The sequence below is a fragment of the Mastacembelus armatus genome, chromosome 20 (genome assembly GCF_900324485.2).
Source record: "Mastacembelus armatus chromosome 20, fMasArm1.2, whole genome shotgun sequence".
NCBI lineage: Eukaryota > Metazoa > Chordata > Actinopteri > Synbranchiformes > Mastacembelidae > Mastacembelus > Mastacembelus armatus.
Genome location: NC_046652.1, coordinates 18,231,407 through 18,254,196, shown reverse-complemented (window position 1 = coordinate 18,254,196; position 22,790 = coordinate 18,231,407). Strand labels below are relative to the sequence as shown.

At 45.4% G+C, this 22,790-nt stretch overlaps 1 protein-coding gene across 1 annotated transcript; it reads left to right on the top strand.

Moving 5' to 3' along the window:
• Window positions 1-6,823: 6,823 nt before the first annotated feature.
• Window positions 6,824-20,242, top strand: LOC113121881 (NACHT, LRR and PYD domains-containing protein 12-like). Its single transcript, XM_026292738.2, has 8 exons — window positions 6,824-7,480; window positions 7,847-7,915; window positions 8,053-9,698; window positions 13,836-13,987; window positions 14,437-14,610; window positions 19,023-19,196; window positions 19,646-19,819; window positions 20,130-20,242. Exons 1-8 carry the CDS (start codon window positions 7,228-7,230, stop codon window positions 20,137-20,139), a joined length of 2,652 nt encoding a protein of 883 aa, XP_026148523.2. The 5' UTR covers window positions 6,824-7,227; the 3' UTR covers window positions 20,140-20,242.
• The last annotated feature ends 2,548 nt before the right edge of the window (window positions 20,243-22,790 follow it).

The window sequence follows — 22,790 nt, the reverse complement described above, 5'->3', positions numbered from 1 at the left end:
TTTACGTCCTTTTTTTTTGGCCGCATTTGAAGCGTGATGTGGCTGCATTTATTAAAACGTGCCATACATGCCAGATGACGGGTAAACCGAATCAGGCCATTAAGCCTGGAGGAGTGCAGCAACGGTTTTCTGGGGGATGATTCTGTATTGCGTGGTCGGCTGAATAATTCCGAATCGCTGAAAAACCTACATTGCTGTCTGCTGTCTCATTTGTCTGACGACAAGCAGGTTGAGTTGGTGGAACTAATTAACAGCTTTCCTTCACTGTTTGGGGATACACCTTCCAGAACGAGTCTGATAGAACATGATATTGATGTAGGTGAGGCAGCGCCAGTTCGTCAAAGGTTCTACAGAGTTTCTGAGGAAAAACGGAAAATTATAGATGCCGAAGTAAAGTACATGCTGGACAATAACCTTGCTGTGCCTTCAGCTTGGAGTTGGGCCTCTCCGTGCTTGTTGGTGGAAGAATCAGATAAATCGCCACGTTGTTGTACTGATTTCCGTAAAGTAAATGCTGTGACAAGACCCGACTCTCTTCCGTTACCCCGAGTTGAAGATTGTATTGATCAAGTTGGTTCCGCCAAATATGTCAGTAAATTTGATTTGTTGAAGGGAGACTGGCAGGTGCCATTGACCCCAAGAGCACGTGAAATCTCAGCTTTTATTACATCTGCCGGTTTGTTCTCTTATACGGTTATGGGTTTTGGCCTACGTAATGCACCTGCTACTTTTCAAAGACTCATGTATATGAAGGTAGTTAATGGTCTTGAAGGTTGTGCAGTGTACTTGGATGACGTGGTGATCTACAGTAATTCCTGGGAAGATCATGTGGCTCGTGTCCGCGCTTTGTTCCAGCGTCTGGCAGATGGTAATCTGACAGTCAATCTGGCAAAGTGTGAATTTGCAAAGGCCAGAGTGACGTCTTTGGGTAAGGTTGTAGGACAAGGTTTTGTGCGACCGGTTCGAGCTAAAGTTTGTGCTATAGATGAGTTTCCGGTCCCTTCTACAAAAAAGGAACTCATGAGGTTTTGGGATTAGTGGGGTATTACCGATGTTTTTGTCGCAACTTCTCGTCGGTGGTAGAGCCTTTAACTGATTTGCTTAAAGCAAAATCTAAGTTTATTTGGTCACCCGTTTGTCAGCAAGCGTTTGATAATATTAAATCGTTGTTATGCTCTGCCCCAGTGTTAATGGCTCCACGACTAGATCAGCCTTTCAAGCTTGTAGTGGATGCGAGCCACATTGGAGCAGGCGCAGTTCTCTTACAAACTGACAAACAAGGTAAGGAACATCCTGTTAGTTTCTATTCTAAGACGTTTAATTCCTATCAACTGAATTATTCCGTGATTGAGAAGGAAGCTTTAGCGCTGATCTTGGCTTTGCAACACTTCCGTGTCTACCTTGATTCTGGACGTGTCATTTCTGTATATACTGATCATAATCCATTAACATTCTTGAACTCTCTACAAAATCCCAATCAAAGACTAATGCGGTGGGCATTGTTTTTGCAACCATACAAACTTGACATAAAACACATTAAAGACAAAAATAATGTTATGGCTGATGCACCTATGTAATGTGTACCAACTTCTGTCTTTTGTTGGTAGTCTGTTTCTTTCTCAAATTGCTCCTAGGCGCCGAGGCTGCTGAGTTGAAAGAGGCGGTCTGCTATACAGAGGGTGGGGGTAATGTAAGGTGAGAGGGGAAAAATCTCTTCTGTACCATTTGGCCTTATTTATTTGGTAAGTTGTGTAATTGTCATTCCAGAATTGCCTGTGTGAATAATGTAAATATGAGGTTATTAATTTGGGAAATTTTGTAGTGTGTGGGGGTCAATGTATTAATAGGTCCTTTATGAGGCCCTATCTTCTGGGGGGGGGGGGGGGGGGAGTGTGACGGTCCCCGTCTGGTGTCTTGTTTGGTGTTGTGTGTGTGGTTGATTGTCTTTCAGGAAGTTGGAGTGAGAAGCCGTGATTCGGGATGCTGTACACCTTGTTATGGGCGGGGCATGTTGGATTTAAGACTTCCCATGAGACGGAAAGAGAGGAGACAGAGATGATTGGCTTTTGTTTTGAGCTTGGACTGGATTGTGTTCAGATTAGCAAGCTACTTGTATTTTTGATCTGTTATTTGATGCCTTTGGTATACCCCTAGACATTGGTTGCTCACGTTTCATTAAATTTTTAGAAGAATCTTGGTTTCATTGATTCTTTTGTCGCGTCCCTTGAGCCAGGACGTGACAGTTGGGATATGTTTTCAGGGCTTCCAGCCAACCCAAGTCTGTTCAGTCTGTACTGACTGTATATTGTGTTCAATAAAGCAAACATTTGGGATCATCTGTTGGCCAAATCTTTTCTTTAATGTCATGTTGAATTGCTTTGCTTGGTAAGATCATGTAAACCCATGAGGCAAGAAAAACTTGAAAGCATATTTCTATGTCTTCAAACTTCTGGTTCCATGACCCTCAGCTCTTTTCAATAATATCCATGGAAAAGTTCCTATCAGATCCTTTTTAGAACCAATATAGGATCTACTGAATATTCTTCAGTTTAAGGCCAAACAGAAATATGACCAATAGAATATCAGCCCTCTGTCATATGGCCAAAAAGAAATGCAACACATGCTTTTTTGCATAGTTGAGTTTGACACATGAAACAGTTTGGCCTTTAGCGTCACAGTCCACAGGCTCTATCATCACTGTAGTCCAGGTTCCTGTTCAGGCTTTAAGGTCTTTAAATAGGAGCAGATGAGCGGACAGACCAGCAGGAGGCAGCGTTGTCTTCTTAACAGCTCCTTTATTTTCCACCAGCAAGCACAAACTCTCCTCTCTACATGTCTGCGCTCTCACCAAGCCCCTTCTTCTTCTTCCACCCGTCACACTTTGAACAAACCCCACCTGAACAAAAACCCAGTCCCCTCAACACAACTCACCCCAACACCATGACCCTGAACATGATGGAGCATAAAACACTGCACTAACCAACAACTCAACACTTCACCAAATACCCAGAATGCACCTGGCTGTCAACACTGACTGCCGGCTCATTACAATATTTGTTTTTTGCTTATTTTATTTGTCCCAGTCATTTTTATTTGTTTGTGACAGGAGCCAAGGCCCCGGTGTCGTGGTGGTGGATGTCCGTGGTGGTGGTCCCCCCTTCTTGGTTTGTGGAGCACAATTGATTGATTTATTGATTTTGCTGTGTTTGGGCCGTTTTTCTGTCTTTTCGTACAGCCCCCCTCTGGTCCTTAGTCCCCCACGGCCGAGCCTTGGCTCCTGGGATTGATTTGGGTGAGAGGGTGTGGGGGTGTTGGGGAAGGGGTCTTATTGTGGTTTATCCTTTTTCTTAGTTTGTTATCAATAAAGTACTTTAATGGTTCTGTTTTAGTGGTTTCTTCATGGATACCATGAACTGGAACATGGTCTACAGTCCCATTTTGTAAAGCTTATCTGGGCCTTTATATATTCCTTCTCCAGTTAGATTCCCCAGGTGGGATTCCTGGGGGGTTTGTCTAGTCCTTTTGTTCTATTGTTAACTCTAGTTGGAATTGGTGATTAATAGTGTCCAAATTGTGTTGTTTCTTTCTCTCAGGCCACATATGTGATGTAATAATATATAATAAATGGAATAACATATGTGCCTTACCCATGTGTGTGGAAAGAATGAGATATGAAACATAACCAGTAGTTAATGTGCAGCTACCAATCCAAAGGTCAATAAACTATTGGCTTCATATGTTTGGGAATCGGACTCTGAAAGTGTCAGGGCCTCACCAGCCACGAACCTCACCGCACGTCACTGCTACACAGAAGCTCAGGTCCTGTTCTTCTCAGTCCTGGTCTCCTGCTGCCTCTACTGTCCACAGTCCTCCACACAGTCCCACAAACACTACACAGAGCCACAAACCCACAACAACCAGTAGACGAAGAGTTGGCCACGGTGACCACAGAGACTCCAAACAGGTTCAGAGCCACACAGCTGGTCTGGAAAAGAGTCCAAAAGACTACAAAGACCTGCAGAAGCATTAGGAAAAGAGCCACAGTGACTGCAGCCAGAGGACCAAAGGACCACTGCTGTGTTGTCTGCAGTCATTTGAGGTCTCTGTCAGTCTGGGGCTGTGCTGTTTTGGTTCGTTGGCTGGTAGAGAACTTTTCTCTGCTCTGGATGAAACTGGACTTTTGGTTCAAATGGAGGAAGCTCATCAAATGTGCTGTTATGGTGTCAGCTACAGATTCTGCTGTTCTCTGGGAGCACCGTGTTCTTAGCCCAGTCCAGACATCTGGACCTGGATCACTGTGACCCTGAAGAAAACCTAAAAACATGAGGATTATCAGGCAAATTTTGTAGCATCTTATTTGGACTGTGAGGACCAGTATGTTGGCAGGTAGAGAGCAGATGGTCAGTCAGTGTTTCATGGAGCCTGGACTCTGGATTTAGTTCTATATAGGGTCTGTTTCAGGTCAGTGGAGCCAGTTCAGCAGAAATGCTCATGTGCTGACAGGAAAGTGGTTTGGTGCCTTAGGAAGTTCAGTCTGTTTCAAACCAGTGTGTTGTCTGTAGTGAATCTGGACCACCAGTACTGTGTTCTGGTTATAGTCCAGTCTGTGACCTGGACTGGCCTGTGCTGAGTCTTAGACTGAGCTGGTTTCCACAGTCTGGTGTGGATTTCTTTGCATCAGTGTTGCCCACTGATATTGTGTTGCATGTTTATTGTTGGACTCATTTCTGTTGTTCAGCTTAAGGATCTCCTGCTAATTGGAATGAAAAGCTCCAACATGACTGAAGCTTCCTGTCTCATGTGATCCATCAGAGTGGGACACAGGTCATTGGCCTGGACATTTAGAGGCTTAGATGGGAAACAAATCCAGATGTGATTGTGCAGATGTTTGTTCTATGGCAGTATATATAAGTATTGGGACAATGAGCCATGAGCTGAACTCAGTGAGGTCACGTGGGCCTCAAATCCAGATGTGTCATGTTTGAGTCCTTTTCCATTTGCCAAGAAAAATGTGTGGTTGTCAAATGAAAGAATCATCCTGACTGGAATCAGGAGATCAGTGTGGATATCCAGCTCTACAGCTCAGCACACTGAGGAAGAGAACCAGCTTTAGTTCTGGTCTGGGCACTACCTGTCAGCTCCAGCTCCCTGAGTTCCCAGTAGACCAGTATCAGCAGTCCAGTGCTGTCAAAGTCCTTGTAGTACTGCAGGATGTGTGAGGAGCTGTGACTTCAGCCAGGTAGTTTGTTGCTTTGGACAGCAGGTGGTGCTGCTGAGGCTCAAACATCCAACACTGGGATTTTGGCTCAGCTGCACTTAGACGACACACAGGGAGACGAGCTGGGTTCAAACCTGGGACATGGACCGGACTAAAATACATCCACAGAAAGACCATGGGAGTACTGCAGTACTGACAGTACTGTGTTGTGTACTGTCGCAGTCTGGGAGTCAGTTTCCTCCCTGTGGACTGTAGAGGTGAAGAGGCCCCATCAGCTTCTGTGGGTTTGCTGATGATACTTGATGCAGTATAGTTGTAGTATGAAATACATCTTAGAGGTACAACAGTACTGTGCTCCAAGTGTACTGCACCAACAGAAGTATAATTAAACTGTACTGCAAATACACTAAAAGGATTGGAGTGTAATGTGAGTACTAACTAACAGTACATATCACAGTTTATTTGCTGTGTACTTCAAAGTGTACTGCAAATACACTAAAAAGCAGGCTAGAAGTATAAAAGTAGTACCTGTAAGTTCAGTACCCAGTAGAGCTGCAGTACAACATTAAACCCAGATCAGAGAGGGTAGTGTACTCGTGTGTATAGTGGTACTGCTGTAACCACAGAGTCATGTGACTTCCTGTGGTGCAACAGGAAGTGTCCAGTGGGTGAGCTCAGACTCCATGTTGAGAGCAGACAGCAGGAGGAGGAAAAGAGAAGCTGAGGCAGGTGAGTGTTAATCCAACATTATTATGATCTGACTGTTGGAGGCTCACACTCACTTGTCTCTCTGTGGACTGTGGAGGGAAGAACCTGGGTCCACACAAAGCCACTGAAACTAAAGGGGGGAACAGCAGGCCTGTGACTTCCTGTGGACACAAAGTCCTGATCCGCTGAAGAATCCACATTAAAGCTACAGCTGAGCCCAGAACAGAGGCCCAGCTTTAAAGACAGTTGTTGTGCTGCCTGTTCTGAGTCCACTGGACTCTGGCTTCATGTCCATGTGGCTGGACTTCCTGTTTTCTGATTTTTTGTTACTGTGTCACTTGAATGGCCTGGTTCAGAAACTCTGAAACTTCCTGTCTGTGAGCATTTGTGGATTCAGGGCTCCATAAACAGTCAATTGATCAGTGATTGATGTGAAATCAATAAAACCATGTTTGTGTTTGCAGAGGTTAGTACCACAGACAGAGACCAGAGTGTCCAGGATCCAGCTGTCTGTGTGTGAAGAGGGACTGGTCCAGACCTGATCCTGTGACCTTCAGTCCTGAACCTGGATCCTGAGACCCACAGTAAGAGACAGTTCCTACTGTAACCTGAGCTGAAGATGAGTCCGTGTTGGACTGGGGTTCAGAATGAGTAGAAGTAGGAGTCCTGGTGGATCCTTACTGAGCGAGCACAGGAAGAAAATATTTCTTCAAATATTTCACAGTTTGGAACATCTTTAGTTTGGTTTCTCACAATAAGACAAAGCTCATCTAACATCAAACATCATGAACTTAAGCTGTGAGATGAAGAAAACCTGTTCCAGAAACACACAGCAGTGGTTTTCTCATGGACCTGTTCTGTGTAGTTTCCCTAAAGAGAACCAACAGGTGGACAGTAGCAGTGAGTGGAGCAGACACTGCAGTCCTGCCCACACACTCCAGCCTGTGGATACACTAAATAAAGTGTGAAGTCAAATGTTAACAAGCAAAATATGGTTTTTGACTTGAAGTCCAACTTATTCCAGACATTTCCTTTTTCAAATTTGTAATAATTACGTATCTTTGATTCATTTTTTGTTTGTGAACTCAGTGTTGGTTTTAGTGTCTCACCCCATCTGTTCACACTCGGTTTAAATTGGACTCAGGGCAGCTGGAGTTTGTCTCCAGAAACATCTGGAATTCATCTGGATTTTTGTTATTTCATCATTGTCAGAACAGGCTCCGGTAAAAACTCCAACAAAAGTAGAAACAATAACACAACTAACTGTTGACACTGGTCTCTGATCTCACCAGGGACTCACAATGGGACCAGAGGACATATTAGATATTCTAGAAGATCTGGGAGAAGATGAATTTAAAAAGTTCAAGTGGTTCCTGGAGCAGGAAGGCATCAGAAGGAGCCAACTGGAGGGGGCAAGAAGACCTGACACTGTGAGTCTGATGGTGCAGAGATATGGACTTGGTGGAGCTGTGGAGGAGACCAAGAAGGTGTTAGAGAAAATTCCCAGGAAGGACCTGGTGCAGAGTCTGTCAGACATCAGCTCAGGACCAGAAGGTCAGTAACAGGAAGAGGAAAGGACAGTGTTGTTTTTTTAACAGAATTCAGGTTTTACCAGTTAGACTTTAATCCTGTCCAACAACCAGACAGTGGACTTGTTGAAATTCACTGAACTGGAATTTGCTTGAAAGTTCAGAAGGTTCATGTTGTGATTTAAGATGATATCGCGTTAGTGATGAAAACATTACACTGGTGGTGTTCTAAGAGAAAATCCTGGTCTTGGCTGGTGTTTCATTTGGAGCAGGAAGACATGCAGTGTTGTCCACCTGAGTCTGAACATGTGGCCATTAAAAATGACACTAAACCAAATCCACATGAACGTAACTATGAAAATAACAGACATCCCCCTTTGTCTCTCACCAGGACCCCTCTGGTCTCAGACGTCTGAGGCTCACCCTCCTCAGGACCCTTCAGCAGCTCCTCACACTGAAGGTAAATCTGCTTGTTTTGAATCAGTGGAAGACACAGATCACATCCCTGGACAGATGGATCAGACATGATAAGGCTGTAATTACAGTCACATAGTAAAAAGCTGCTTTTATGTTCTTCCCCATCTATGTTTGGCTCAGTTGTGGAGGTTCCAGTACCAGAGCCACAGCCCATCAGATACTATCAGGAGATGCTCCGGTCAAACCTCAAAGACAGGTTCATGTGTGCAACACAAGGATGGACACAGAATAAGGATAAGATCTACACTGAACTGTACATCACAGCTGGAGCCGCCATACACATCAGCAAACAGCACGAGGTCAGGCAGGTTGAGATGGCAGGGAAGAAAACCGATACAGAGAAACCAGTGAAACCCAGTGACATGTTCAAACCTCCTCCTGAACAATACAGACCCATAAAAACAGTGCTGACCAATGGGATCGCAGGAATTGGAAAAACATTCCTTGTGCACAAGTTTGTGTTGGACTGGGCTGAAGGACGAACCAATCAGGACATGGATCTGCTGTTCCCCCTCACCTTCCGTCACCTGAATCCACTGATGGGAGACCAGTTCAGTCTGGCAGAGCTCCTGCATGAATGTATTAAGGAAACTGTTGGGATCAAGGAGGAGGCTCTGAATTTCATCTTTCAAAAGCTGCAGTCATCAGGAAACACCAACTATGACAAGAGTGAATTCAAGCTCCTGTTTATTTTGGATGGACTGGATGAGAGTCGCCTCCAGCTGGACTGTAGTACCAATAAAACTCAAAGACTTAAATTTAAAGTGACAGAGTCCACCTCAGTGGACGAGCTGCTGACAAACCTCATCAGGGGGAAACTGCTTCCCTCCGCTCGCCTCTGGATAACTACCAGACCTGCAGCAGCCAATCAGGTCCACCCAGATTTTGTGGACATAGTGACAGAGGTCAGAGGGTTCACAGACCAACAGAAGGAGGAGTACTTCAGGAAGAGGTTCACAGATGAGGAGGGGTCCAATAAAGTCATTTCCCACATCAAGAGCTCACGAAGCCTCCACATCATGTGTCACATCCCGGTCTTCTGCTGGATCACTGCTACAGTTCTGGAGGATCTGTTGGAAACCAGAGAGGTGGAAGAGCTGCCCAAGACCCTGACTGAGCTGTACACAGAGTTCCTGTGGTTTCAGATCAAACAGAGGGAAGAGAAATACTGTCTAAAAGGCTCAGAAAAGTGTTTTCAAAACATTAGGTCATTAGCAAAACTGGCTTTTCAGCAGCTGGAAGAAGGAAACCTGGTCTTTTATGAGAAAGACCTAAAAGAGAGCGGCATTGATGTCAGTGAAGCCTCAGTGTACTCAGGAGTGTTCACAGAGATCTTTAAAGAGGAGAGGGGGAGGAAGAATGAAGCCATGATGTTCAGCTTTGTTCATCTGAGTGTTCAGGAGTTTTTGGCTGCAGTCTACATGGTCCACTGTTACACCAACTGGAAGACACAGGTACTGGAGGAGTTCCTGGAGGGAAAGTACAATTTAATGAGGGAAAAAAAAGCAGAACAGACTTTTTCTGAGAAGAAGGAAAACAGTGAGTTTTTGAAGAAGATTAAAAGTTTGTTTGTTTCAACTTTGGATCAGCACTACCCGTCTCTGGATGACTTCCTGTTGGGAGCCATGGCGAAATCCCTGGACAGTAAAAGTGGCCACCTGGACCTGTTTGTCCGCTTCCTTCATGGCCTCTGTCTGGAGTCCAACCAGAGAGTCTTAGGAGGCCTGCTGGGTCAGACAGAGACCAGTCCAGAAACCATCCAGAGAGCCATCAACAAACTGAAGGAGATGAACAGAGATGATATCTCTCCTGACAGAAGCATCAACATCTTCCACTGTCTGATGGAGCTGAACGACCACTCAGTCCATCAGGAGATCCAAGAGTTCCTGAAGTCAGTGAACAGATCAGAGAAGAGACTCTCTGAGATCCAGTGCTCAGCTCTGGCCTACATGCTGCAGATGTCAGAGGAGGTTCTGGATGAGTTGGACCTGAAGAAGTACAACACATCAGACCAGGGACGACTGAGACTGATTCCAGCTGTGAGGAACTGCAGAAAGGCTAAGTAAGTCCAGATGTGCCCAAGTGAAAAAAAATCTATTTTTGTATATTTCCTAAAAGTATATTGAGTATACTTTTGAAATACTTTGAAATACTTGAAGTTGTGTTAAAATGAAACCAGTGAAGTTGCTGGAAGCTGCAGTATAAATCTGCTTTAGTACATGAAAAACCTATTTTTCACGTATTATTGGGTACTTTTGCTGCCCAAAATACTACACTACTGTTAAAATATACATGAACCATTTGAAGTTGACTTGTTGCAAATGTCCAAAATCTATAGTGACATTAAACTGACAGTGTATTACTAATAGACTTTGAGCCAAAGTAAATGTACTTGAAATATACTCTGAACTCATTTGAACTATGTATGAAATACAATAGAATGAGGTTTGAAATGTGAAAAAAGTATGCAAAGTATATTTTTCCAAGTATTTGAGTATTTGTTGTGAAAATGAGCCACTGACTTTGTGTTAAATTGCAACCAAGTTGAACATATTGCATTAAAAGACACAATGATATTGGATTGATATTCCTAGTAAATATAAGTCCACTATAAGCATCATTGTGTGTTTAATAAATACACCAACAATGCCCTCTGAATGGATTCTCCAAACACTGAGTCTGAAATGTAGATACTTGACTTAGATTCCAATCCAATGATGTTGGACTAAAAGCACTACTTCCTGTTAGCATGTTCTCAAATGCTTTTACTTTGAAAAGCCCAGTGCACTTTGAAGACGTTCTAAAAGGATTGAAAATAATCTGAACTCCTACACAAAGTCCAAAACCCGTCAGTCCAACAAATATTGATTTGAACTCTAACACTATTAAATCCAGCCATTTAAGGGCTTTGGAACAAAACAAGTCATTCAAGGTAACAACAATAACAATAAACAGGAACAACAGTTTGTGTTTTCTATTAGTGAGGTCAAAGTATTATTTGGCTGCACCACTATGGGACTAACATGGATTTTAGTGATCTTCAGGATTCTGCATAGTTCTCCGAAGAATTCTGTCCAAACATCCAAAATACATGAAGTAAACATGTAGTATGAAAGAGTATTTTGAAGTGAAACTTTGTCCACAGGAATTAGACCACTTCCAAGAGTCCACTTTCCCACAGCCAGGAACACATACATTGTGTACTTTAAATAAGTCTACTGAAATAGAGCTCAAGTTAAATGGAGGCATAGTATTATATTTGGAAGAGAATGAGACAATTTGAAGTAAAAACACAAACCATGAACAGACTTTTGGAAAATATCACTAAATATACTTCAAAATCTGTTGAAAGTAAAGTGCACTTTGAAGAAATCTGCTAAATGACTAATGAAGTAATGAGATCATTTCAATATACTTTGCAAACATTGACTTTGAATCTGCTTTTTTTGTCTCAGTAACTCTTTGACTAATCTTGTACTTTGGAGACTCACCAAAAATGTACTTTTACTACGTTTCAACACAAGCACAAATACACTTGGTAAAATGTGTGAACACACTTTATCTGCTAAAAGTAGAATTGAAGTCTGAAACAATAGATTGATTTTTCACTTGGGTGATCATCACCATAATGTTCCTCTTGTTTATTGTGAGAATGACAGCAGCTGGATTTTGTCCCAGATGTTCTTGAGCTGTTCCAAATGGTGTCAGTCCAAAAGCTGCAGATGTTCCTGTTGTTTTTTTCTCTCTGTCCAGTGAATGAACACAGTTCTTCTTTTTCTTTCCAATGGTTTTTCCATGGGACACATTTTTCTTCTGTTTCTCTTCACACACTGATGTTTTTCTGCCACATGTGGACAAATGTCCAACATTGGAATAAACAGGGACAGGCCTGTTGTGGAAGTTCCAAAGGAACTCAGTTTTCTCTGCTTCCTGTCTAAGATGAAAGCAGAACAAAGATGAAGCGTGTGCAGTGTGACAGAGAGTGAGAAGAATTCTTATTTCATGTCCAACCCACTGAGAGAAGATCAGCTGAACCACTGATGTGAAGACACAACAGGACATGTCCCTGTTTGACATCAAGTGATTCAACTCAATATATTGTCTCTGTCATAATAACAGCTTTTCTAATATATGTGTCCTCACAGACTTTCTGACTGTGGACTCTCAGAGACTCACTGTGAAGACGTGGTCTCAGCTCTGAAGTCCAACCCCTCCCATCTGAGACACCTGGACCTGAGCTGGAACGACCTGCAGGATCCAGCAGTGCAGCAGCTGTGTGGTGGACTGCAGAGTCCACACTGTAGACTGGAGACTCTGAGGTCAGTTGACTGACTGTTCCTATTGTAGATCTTAGATGTTGAATCCACAACTAAAGCTCCTGTGAATGTTGGTTGTTCCATTCAGTGTTTTCATTGTTCTTCTATTCTCAGCAGACTAAGAATGATTCCTTCAGTTTCACTTCATTTCACTGAGCTGTCTTCAATAATGTGTGTTCACTCATATTGAATAGTCATATTAATAATGATGTGTTTCTTTCTATAGAAGCTTTGAAGAACAGAGTGTCCCAAAAATGTCATCTGTCAGGAAGTTGTTCTGAATCCTTTGTGTTTCTAAACAAACTGTGGAAACAGTCCAAAGCTGAAACTGTTTCAACTGAAACTGTCCAGTGTTTGTTCAAGTTTTGATCCCAACAATATGTCAATATTGGACCAGACTAATATCTGACATCCTCCTGAGAGCCAGAAGGAAAAAGGTTGGAATATTTCCATTTTGGAATAGAAGTGAAGACTTTGGGCCGTGAGAAACAAAGTCCTCTTTCTTTTTGTGGAAGAACACGTCCCTGTAGTGGACATTGGGTCTTGCTTTGTCCCAAAAACCACACAGTAAGCATCAGTTTGCTGACGATAATGTTGGATTTTCTCTGCATTTCTGATTTTTCTCACTTGATGAAACTCAGAGAAAACATATGACACAGTCAGTTGTCAACAATCTATGAATGGGATTCCAAAGCTTGTGTTTAGTGGCCAATGACACAGTGGGGATCAGTCCCAACACAAGGACATGATCTGGTCTGTGCATTGGGACTGGGCCATTAGAAAGCAGTTCTCAGCCTGTTGTCATTGCCAAGGCCTCAAATCCTGATGCTGTGTGAAGAAGCTTTGAGTAGTTTTTGTTCCTGAACTGAAGCCAGCAGCTTTTGGTCCTGACACTGTCCACCCAGTTTGTTCCCTGATCCAAATCTCATTGTGAAGAACAAATCCACAGTGTCTCTATAAAGTTGATCCCATAGAAATGAAAGCACATGTGGAGCACAGAGACACACAGATGAAATCATGTGTCCAGGTGGTTGAGCTGTGTTTAGTATCTGAGCTGCTGCTGCTGCTTTACCTCTGTGCTGTGCTGAGGCTGCAGCCAATAAAGCCAGAGAAGAAGATGCAGAGAGGGAAGAGACAGGAGACAGGAGAGCCTGGGGGAGCTTCCTTGGCTCAGATAGAATAAGGAGGAACAATTCAATGCATTGTTTTGCTGCACTTTGGAACTGGGTCAACAAACTTTAAGCAGGAAACTTTAAAGCTGCACAGTGACAGTATGAGCCATCAACTAGATTGATTCTGCTGTTGGCTGGAAAGCAGCTTCTCTTCCCATGTGCTGACAATAATATCATGATATAGTCAGACTATTATTACTATTATTCTGACTGTTCTCATATTATTCTTCTCATTATTATCATTCTACATTTCCCTTCAGGGATTAAACAAGTTGATCTCATCTCATTATTCTAATGAAAAGAAGAAGAATTGTCATCATCATCATCATCACCATCCTCATTGTCATCAACATCAGTGTCACATTGGATCTCCTTCTTTGCTTCTTTATTCAGGTTGAGGAGCTGCAGGTTGTCAGAGACCAGCTGTGGTTATCTGGTCTCAGCTCTGAAGTCCAACCCCTCCCATCTGAGACACCTGGACCTGAGCTGGAACAACCTGCAGGATCCAGGAGTGCAGCAGCTGTGTGGTGGACTGCAGAGTCCAGACTGTAGACTGGAGACTCTGAGGTCAGACCCCATGTTTAGGTTGTGTGCTGAGATGAATGTGATGTGAAAGTTGTGCTGACACTAAACTGCAGACATGAGGCTGATATTAGACTGATCCACACTGAGGATCTTCATGGGAAAGGATGTTTTCCCTCTCAGAGAAATGTGGCTGCACAACATGAGTTTGTATAGATGGAGCCACAGGTGGAGCTGGCAGAGTTTCAGAGCTGAAGTCACTCCGTCTTTATTGAAGCAGCAGCATGTTGGCATTCATATTAATGACAGCTCTTTGTCCCTTTTTGGATGGGACTGCTTTGAACCTGCATCCTGTTGGCTTCAGCTGTTTGGAGTTTCCACTTTCTAAACTTCTACTTTCTAAACCTTCTTCAGCTCTGAACACATTCTGAAACATTCAACACTTTCAAGAGGAACTTTGGTTTCTAACGTCACATCTTTGCTTCTTTATTCAGGTTGGAGAAGTGCAGTTTGTCAAAGACCAGCTGTGGTTATCTGGTCTCAGCTCTGAAGTCCAACCCCTCCCATCTGAGACACCTGGACCTGAGTCGGAACAAGCTGCAGGAACCAGGAGTGCAGCAGCTGTGTGGTGGACTGCAGAGTCCAGACTGTAGACTGGAGACTCTGAGGTCAGTTCACTGACTGTTTGTTCCTATTGTAGATCTTTAGTGTTGAATTATTGTTTGAACTCAGTGTTTGCACAGACATAACTTCTATTGAAGTTGATTTTCTTTTCCTGTCTTTGGATTTTTCTGAGGCTAAATTCAGTCTTTAGTCCCAAATGACTGAGTCTCACAGAAAGTTGGTCTCATTGTGTCTAAAGAGTCACATGTGTCAGCAGAAAATCCTCTGAACTAATATTTGTTGGAAATGGATCCAGTTTCTTTGATGCAGTAGAAATATTTCTTTGATCATTGATATTGATGGTTGAGAACACACACAGACAGGTGTGTTTCCATCACTTCAGAGGACATTCCATTGACTTCCATTGATTTCCTGGAGACAAAGCCAAACCAGAAGCACTACTTGGTGAACCCTAAGCACAAGCCTGAACCTCAACTTCCAGACAGCTTCTTCCACACAGAAATCCAAACAGGTCCTGGACTAGATTATTGGCCCCTTTTTCGATGTTGCCATTGGATTTGGAGCAGGTGGTTGACCTTGGACTCACCTGTTGGGAGTCCCAGTTAGTGCAGCCTAATAATCCCTCATTCAGTCAGTTGAAATGGACAAAGTCCTGTGAGGACCCTCTGGTCCCAACATGTAAGAAACAGTAGATCAGATGACAGACAAAGCATTACCTTGATCCATGTTGCTATTGGACCTTGATCTGTTGTCCAGTGGCCTCGGGCTCCACAGAACCCGACTCTATGGAAACTTTAGTGCCAAAGAGGAACAGTGTGTCAGTTGTGTGGAAATATTTTGGCTTTAAAGAAAGAAGATGCTGCGTGGTGTCAAAACCTGCCTTGTTTCTGTTGCTGCCTCATGGGCCAAGACTAGCAAGGCTAAAAGGCCGAGCACCGCTGTGTCAAATGAACGAATCCATCTTCTACCGCTTATCCGGGGCCGGGTCCTGGGTCTTCCCCGGGGCCTCCTCCCGGTGGGACATGCCCGGAACACCTCCCCAGGAAGGCGCCCAGGAGGCATCCGAAACAGATGCCCGAGCCACCTCAACTGACTCCTGTCGATGTGGAGGAGTGCTCGGGTGACCGAGCTCCTCACCCTATCTCTAAGGGAGCGCCCGGCCACCCTGCGGAGGAAGCTCATTTCAGCCGCTTGTATCCGCGATCTCGTTCTTTCGGTCCTGACCCAGAGCTCATGACCATAGGTGAGAGTAGGAACATAGATTGACCGGTAAATCGAGAGCTTCGCCTTCCCGCTCAGCACCTTCTTCACCACAACGGACCGGTACACCGACCGCATTACTGCCGCCGATGCCCCGATCCGTCTGTCAATCTCGCGTTCCGTCCTTCCCTCACTCGTGAACAAGACCCCGAGATACTTAAACTCCTCCACTTGAGGCAGGATCTCTCCCCTGGCCTAGAGATGGCAAACCACCTTTTTCCGGTTGAGTACCATGGCCTCGGACTTGGAGGTGCTGATTCTCATCCCAGCCGCTTCACACTCGGTTGCAAACCGCCCCAGCGAACGCTGGAGATCCTGGCTCGATGGAGCCAACAGGACAACATCATCTGCAAAAAGCAGAGATGAAATCCTGTAGTCCCCGAACTGGACTCCCTCCGGCCCCTGGCTGCGCCTAGAAATTCTGTCCATAAAAGTAATGAACAGAACCGGTGACAAAGGGCAGCCCTGCCGGAGTCCAACGTGTACTGGGAACAGGTCTGACTTACTACTGGCAATGCGAACCAAGCTCTGGCTCCGTTTGTACAGAGACCGGATAGCCCCCAGCAAAGAGCCCCGGACCCCATACTCCTGGAGCACCTCCCACAGGATGTCACGAGGGACCCGGTCGAATGCCTTCTCCAAGTCCACAAAACACATGTGGACTGGTTGGGCAAACTCCCATGAACCCTCGAGCACCCTCGAGAGGGTGTAGAGCTGGTCCAGTGTTCCACGCCCAGGACGGAAACCGCATTGTTCCTCCTGGATCCGAGGTTCGACCACCGGCCGGTTCCTCCTCTCCAGCACCCTGGCGTAGAACTTCCCCGGGAGGCTGAGGAGTGTGATCCCTCTGTAGTTGGAACACACCCTCCGGTCCCCCTTCTTCAAAAGAGGAACCACAACCCCGGTCTGCCAATCCAGGCAGACTGTCCCCGAACGCCACGCGATGTTGCACAGGCGTGTCAGCCATGACAGTCCAACAACATCCAGAGACTTGAGGTATTCGGGACGGATCTCATCCACCCCCGGTGCTTTGCCACCGAGGAACTGCCGAACTACATCAGTGACTTCGGCTTGGGTGATGGATGGATCAGCCTCCGAATCCCCAGCCCCTGCTTCCCTTATGGAAGACGTGTTGACGGGATTGAGGAGATCCTCGAAGTATTCCTTCCACCGTCCGACAATATCCCCAGTCGAGGTCAGCAGCTCACCACTTCCACTGTAAACAGCGTTGGTAGAGCACTGCTTCCCCCTCCTGAGGCGCCGGACGGTTTGCCAGAATTTCTTCGGGGCCGACAGGTAGTCCTTCTCCATGGCCTCACCGAACTCCTCCCATACCCGAGTTTTTGCCTCCATCACCGCCTGGGCTGCAGCACGCTTGGCCCTGCGGTACCTGTCAGCTGCTTCGGAAGTCCCACAAGCCAACCAAGCTCGGTAGGACTCCTTCTTCAGCTTGACGGCATCCCTTACCTCCGTTGTCCACCACCGGGTTCGGGGATTACCGCCACGACAGGCACCAGAAACCTTACGGCAACAGCTCCTAGCCGCCGCGTCGACAATGGAAGTGGAAAACATGGTCCATTCGGACTCAATGTCCCCAGCCTCCCCCGGGATCTGGTAGAAGCTCTCTCGGAGGTGTGAGTTAAAGACCCCTCTGACAGTGGGTTCGGCCAAACATTCCCAACAGACCCTCACAGTACGTTTGGGCCTGCCAAGTCTGTCCCGCTTCCTCCTCCGCCAGCAGATCCAACTCACCACCAGGTGGTGATCAGTTGACAGCTCTGCCCCTCTCTTCACCCGAGTGTCCAAGACATACGGCCGAAGGTCAGATGACACGACTACAAAGTCGATCATTGACCTCCGGCCTAGGGTGTCCTGGTGCCATGTGCACTGATGGACACCCTTATGCTTGAACATGGTGTTCGTTATGGACAAACTGTGACTAGCACAGAAGTCCAACAACAGAACACCACTCGAGTTCGTATCGGGGAGGCCGTTCCTCCCAATCACGCTCCTCCAGGTTTCACTGTCACTGCCCACGTGAGCGTTGAAGTCCCCCTACGGAATTATGGAGTCCCCAGTAGGAGCACCTTTCAGCACCCCCCCGAGAGACTCCAAAAAGGCCGGGTACTCAGCGCTGTTGTTCGGCCCATAAGCCGAAACAACAGTGAGAGACCTATCCCCGACCCCAAGGCTCAGGGAAACGACCCTTTCACTCTGGGGGGAAAACTCCAACACGTTGCGGCTGAGCTGGGGAGCTATGAGCAAGCCCACACCAGCTTACCGCGAGCAACTCCAGAGTAGAAGAGAGTCCAGCCCCTCTCAAGGAGCTGGGTTCCAGAGCCCAGGCTGTGCGTGGAGGTGAGCCCGACTATCTCTAGTCGGTACCACTCAACCTCCCGCACAAGCTCAGGCTCCTTCCCCCTCAGTGAGGTGACATTCCATGTCCCTAGAGCCAGTTTCAGCATCCAGGGATCGGGTCGCCGAGGTCCCCATCCTCGACCACTGCCCGATCCACTATGGACCGGCCCCTTATGGATCCTCCTGCGGGTGGTGGGTCCACAGAAGGACGGCCCCACGTCACTCTTTCGGGCTTTGCCCGGCTGGGCCCCATGGGGGGAGACCCAGCCCCCAGGCACTCGCCTACGAGCCCGAACCCCAGGCCTGGCTCCAGGGTGGGGCCCCGGCTTCGCCATGCCAGGCGACGTCACAGTCTTCAATTGTCGCTCCATAAGGGGTCACTGAACCGCTCTTAGTCTGGTCCGTCACCTAGGACCTGTTTGCCTTGGGAGACCCTGCCAGGGGCATATAGCCCTGGACAACATAGCTCCTAGGATCATACGGGCACTCAAACCCCTCCAACACGATAAGGTGGAGGTTCAAGGAGTGGCCAATCCCACCCAACATGACCAAATGTTGGAAAGTTTAACTCCATATGAATCGAGTTTAAAACATCACATGGAAATTCCTGTTTCTCACAATGACTTTGAATTAAAGTCAGAGTTTTTTCATCTTTCTGCACTTTCTTCTTCATGTTAATGTGACATCAATTCACACCTCAGCTAATTTCATCATAACAGCCTGGATGGACCAGTTTCTATTGACACTTGTGTTGTATTTATAATATTGTGTTGTTCTATTCATTGTTCATGTTTGTTCAATAAGAAAACAGGAAGTTGGTCTTTGCTTATTTAATCAGGTTGAGGAACTGCAATTTGTCAGAGACCAGCTGTGTTTATCTGGCCTCAGCTCTGAAATCCAACCCCTCCTATCTGAGACACCTGGACCTGAGTCTGAACAACCTGCAGGATCCAGGAGTGCAGCAGCTGTGTGGTGGACTGCAGAGTCCAGACTGTAGACTGGAGACTCTGAGGTCAGACCCCATGTTTAGGTTGTGTGCTGAGATGAATGTGATGTGAAAGTTGTGCTGACACTAAACTGCAGACATGAGGCTGATATTAGACTGATCCACACTGAGGATCTTCATGGGAAAGGATGTTTTCCCTCTCAGAGAAATGTGGCTGCACAACATGAGTTTGTATAGATGGAGCCACAGGTGGAGCTGGCAGAGTTTCAGAGCTGAAGTCACTCCGTCTTTATTGAAGCAGCAGCATGTTGGCATTCATATTAATGACAGCTCTTTGTCCCTTTTTGGATGGGACTGCTTTGAACCTGCATCCTGTTGGCTTCAGCTGTTTGGAGTTTCCACATTCTAAACTTCTACTTTCTAAACCTTCTTCAGCTCTGAACACATTCTGAAACATTCAACACTTTCAAGAGGAACTTTGGTTTCTAACATCACATCTTTGCTTCTTTATTCAGGTTGCAGGACTGCAGTTTGTCAGAGACCAGCTGTGGATATCTGGTCTCAGCTCTGAAGTCCAACCCCTCCCATCTGAGAGAACTGGACCTGAGAGGAAACAACCTGCAGGATCCAGATATGCAGCAGCTGTGTGATCTTGTGGAAAGTCCAGACTGTAGCCTGCAGACTCTGAGGTCAGTAGAGGGCTGGAGTCAGTCCATGGTGCTTTCAGCAGGACTGGACTAAACCCAGTCAGTATCAAAGCAAAGATCCAGGATTTCCTGTAAAGCTCCAACCTTCTCAGTGAAGCTGTGAGAGGAGAACAGGGACAGGCTTCAGGATTGGACAGAAAGACAGAGAGAGAGACAACAGTCAGCCAATCAGATCAGCCAGAAGCTTGTTGTGATCATGTGTTTGAGTTGATGTGAAGACGACTGTTGCTGATGAAGTGAGTCTCTGTGACCTCTGGTTTCTGACCTCTGCTCTCTCTGCTTCTCTCTGCAGGTGGAAGTGATGGTCTTTATAAAGCTGGACCTGAGTCTGGATCTATGTCTAAACCTGACTGATCATGTCATGTACAAATATTATATTTGGTATTATATACTGTATGTGTGGCCTAATAAAGTACTTTTAGTGTAAATAGAAGATACTTGGATATTTGTACTTTGTCCAAACTCAGTCACATCAATCATCATCTCCACATATGAATCTGATCAAAACCTACAAATCAATCAGTAACTGGTCCCAATGAAAACCAGAGGTTGGACTTTTCTCAGCCTGGTGTAACTGTTACTGACTGTCCACACAGCACAAACAGCCACTCTAATGTTTTCAATGTGCTAATGAAGCTCCAGATGATTTGTGGAATAAAGGCAGGTGATCAAATCCAGATCCACAGGCTAGTCTACATTACATTGGCAGTATATGGCAGTTTGCCTTCAAATGTGAAGCTCTGGTCTCCAGTTGTGCAGCAGGTTCACATCCACACAAAACCTTTGCTGCTCTGCTGATTTCCAGAAGAATCAATAGTTTCATGAGCTCTTGAGTCTTTCCATGAAACACAACAACTAAGAAACTCAAATTAAAGCTCCTTCTGCTAAAGCAGCTGTTAATCTGAGCCTCATCTGGACTTACAACAAGCAAAGAGACACAAAGACACAAAAGATCAAGAATCACCTTTCTCAGATCTTAAAATCCCATGTGACCCTTCTGTTCATATCACATGTAGACTAGTCTTTTTAAGTCCCTCCCCAGTCACATGGATTTTGAATTCTGTTCTGATAAAAGTCAAGTCTAGTCAACCAACATTAGTTTTCTTCTTCCCTCTGTCTAGTCTGTCTACTCTGTCTCCATCCATCATCTCAGGTTTTTGGGTCTATCAGACTAGTGCCCTAGATAAACCCTACCCCCTTTTTGCTGGTGCCATCTGCTGGCTTAGTTTGGAGCCAGACCCCCTCATCCATCCGTGGCGGACCCGGCCGAGCGTACTATCGAGGTGGTGTGTCGTTTCAGACCGCTGAACAGCTCGGAGGTGGCCCGGGGGGACAAGTACATCCCTAAGTTCCAGCGGGAGGACTGTGTACAGGTCGCGCTGAGTGTGTGGCTCAGCAGATAAACTTGTTCCTGTTCTCATTCAGTGAAACTCAGTAAATACTATTCTAATGTTCTGACTTTGTCCTGATGTGGCCTGAGTGTAGATGAGTGAGAAACCAATGTGGGATCAGGCTGCAACATAACAACACTGAAAAAAGTGAAGGGGGTCTGAATCCTTCCTGAATGCACTGGACCTTCATTATGTTGATGGATCTGATCTGAAATGTAACATCCTCTGGTATTAAATCCTCTTTGATAGAGTCGCTGAGGTGGCACAGCAAGAGAACCTGCCTGTGAAGAAGATAAAAACAGGGAAATATTACACTCCCATTGATTCAAGTTTCCATCTTTGACTAGTTTATCTTTGAAATCAGAAAATCTGAGTTTAAACATTTATGTATTGGACTGAAATGTGGAGTCAAGATGGGATTAATTAGATGGATCTGATTCCAAAGTGATATATTAGAAAACCTGAGCGTTTGGTTAGTAATTGTACCAGTCAACAAAACTCAACATCCCACCTGTCTATTTGAATTGCTCACATGCAGTGGACTCATGAGGGCTGTGGCCATGTGGACGTTCTTGATGGTGTGTGTTCCTGCTACGTACTTATCCCAACTTCCTCCTCTTCACAGGGTAAACCATATCACTTTGACCCAGTGTTCCAGTCCAGCACGACTCAGGTGCAGTTCTACAATGCTGTGGCTCAGAGGATTGTCAGAGGTGAGTTATCCAACAGAACAGATGCAGCTTCAGCAGCTCACACATTAAAACTTAGGAAGCATAAGCCCAGACCTTCATACTAAAAGTCTTATTTCATTGGTTCTTGTCTTGGTGTCCACAGATGTTCTGGAGGGATACAACGGAACAATATTTGCTTATGGCCAGACGTCCTCTGGCAAAACACACACAATGGAGGCAACTTAAAGCTGTTGTCATTTCCACTACAAATAACTACATTGCTTCAGATTTTTGCTGCTCTGCTCATTTTGTTTTCATCATTTTCTCATATTTCCATCTATGCCAAGTATAAACATAGTGGAGGGCAGCTGCTTCAATCCCACTCCCTACCAAATTGATCATGTTGTTGACAGCGCTGTAACCTCACTGCGTGAAATGCTTGATTCTGTGGCCCCTCTGAAAAAGAAGTTAGTGAGTCAGAGAAGACTAGCCCCATGGTATAATTTACATATTCGTACCTTAAAGCAGGCATCACGAAGGCTGGAAAGGAAGTGGCGATCCACAAACTTAGACGAAATTTTATCTAGCCTGGAAAAACAGTCTACTAACATATAAAAAAGCTCTCCGTAAAGCCAGAACTGCATACTATTCATCACTAATAGAGGAAAATAAGAACAATCCCAGGTTTCTTTTCAGCACTGTAGCCATGCTGACAAAAAGTCACAGCTCTGTTGAGCCCAGTGTTCCCTTAGCTCTCAGCAGTGATGAATTTATGAGTTTCTTTACAAATAAAATCACAACTATTAGAGATAAAATTCAGCAGATGCTTCCTATACCTGCAATAAATGAATCTTCTACTACAGTAGCTCTTGAATCATCTGTAGGACCTCA

Coding starts and splice junctions, on each gene's coding strand:
- LOC113121881 (XM_026292738.2), top strand. CDS start 7,228: ATGGGACCAGAGGACATATTAGATATTCTAGAAGATCTGGGAGAAGAT. Junction 9,699..13,835: donor GTCCAGAAACCATCCAGAGA/GCCATCAACAAA, acceptor TGCAGGTTGTCA/GAGACCAGCTGTGGTTATCT. Junction 19,197..19,645: donor TGTAGACTGGAGACTCTGAG/GTCAGACCCCAT, acceptor TTCTTTATTCAG/GTTGCAGGACTGCAGTTTGT.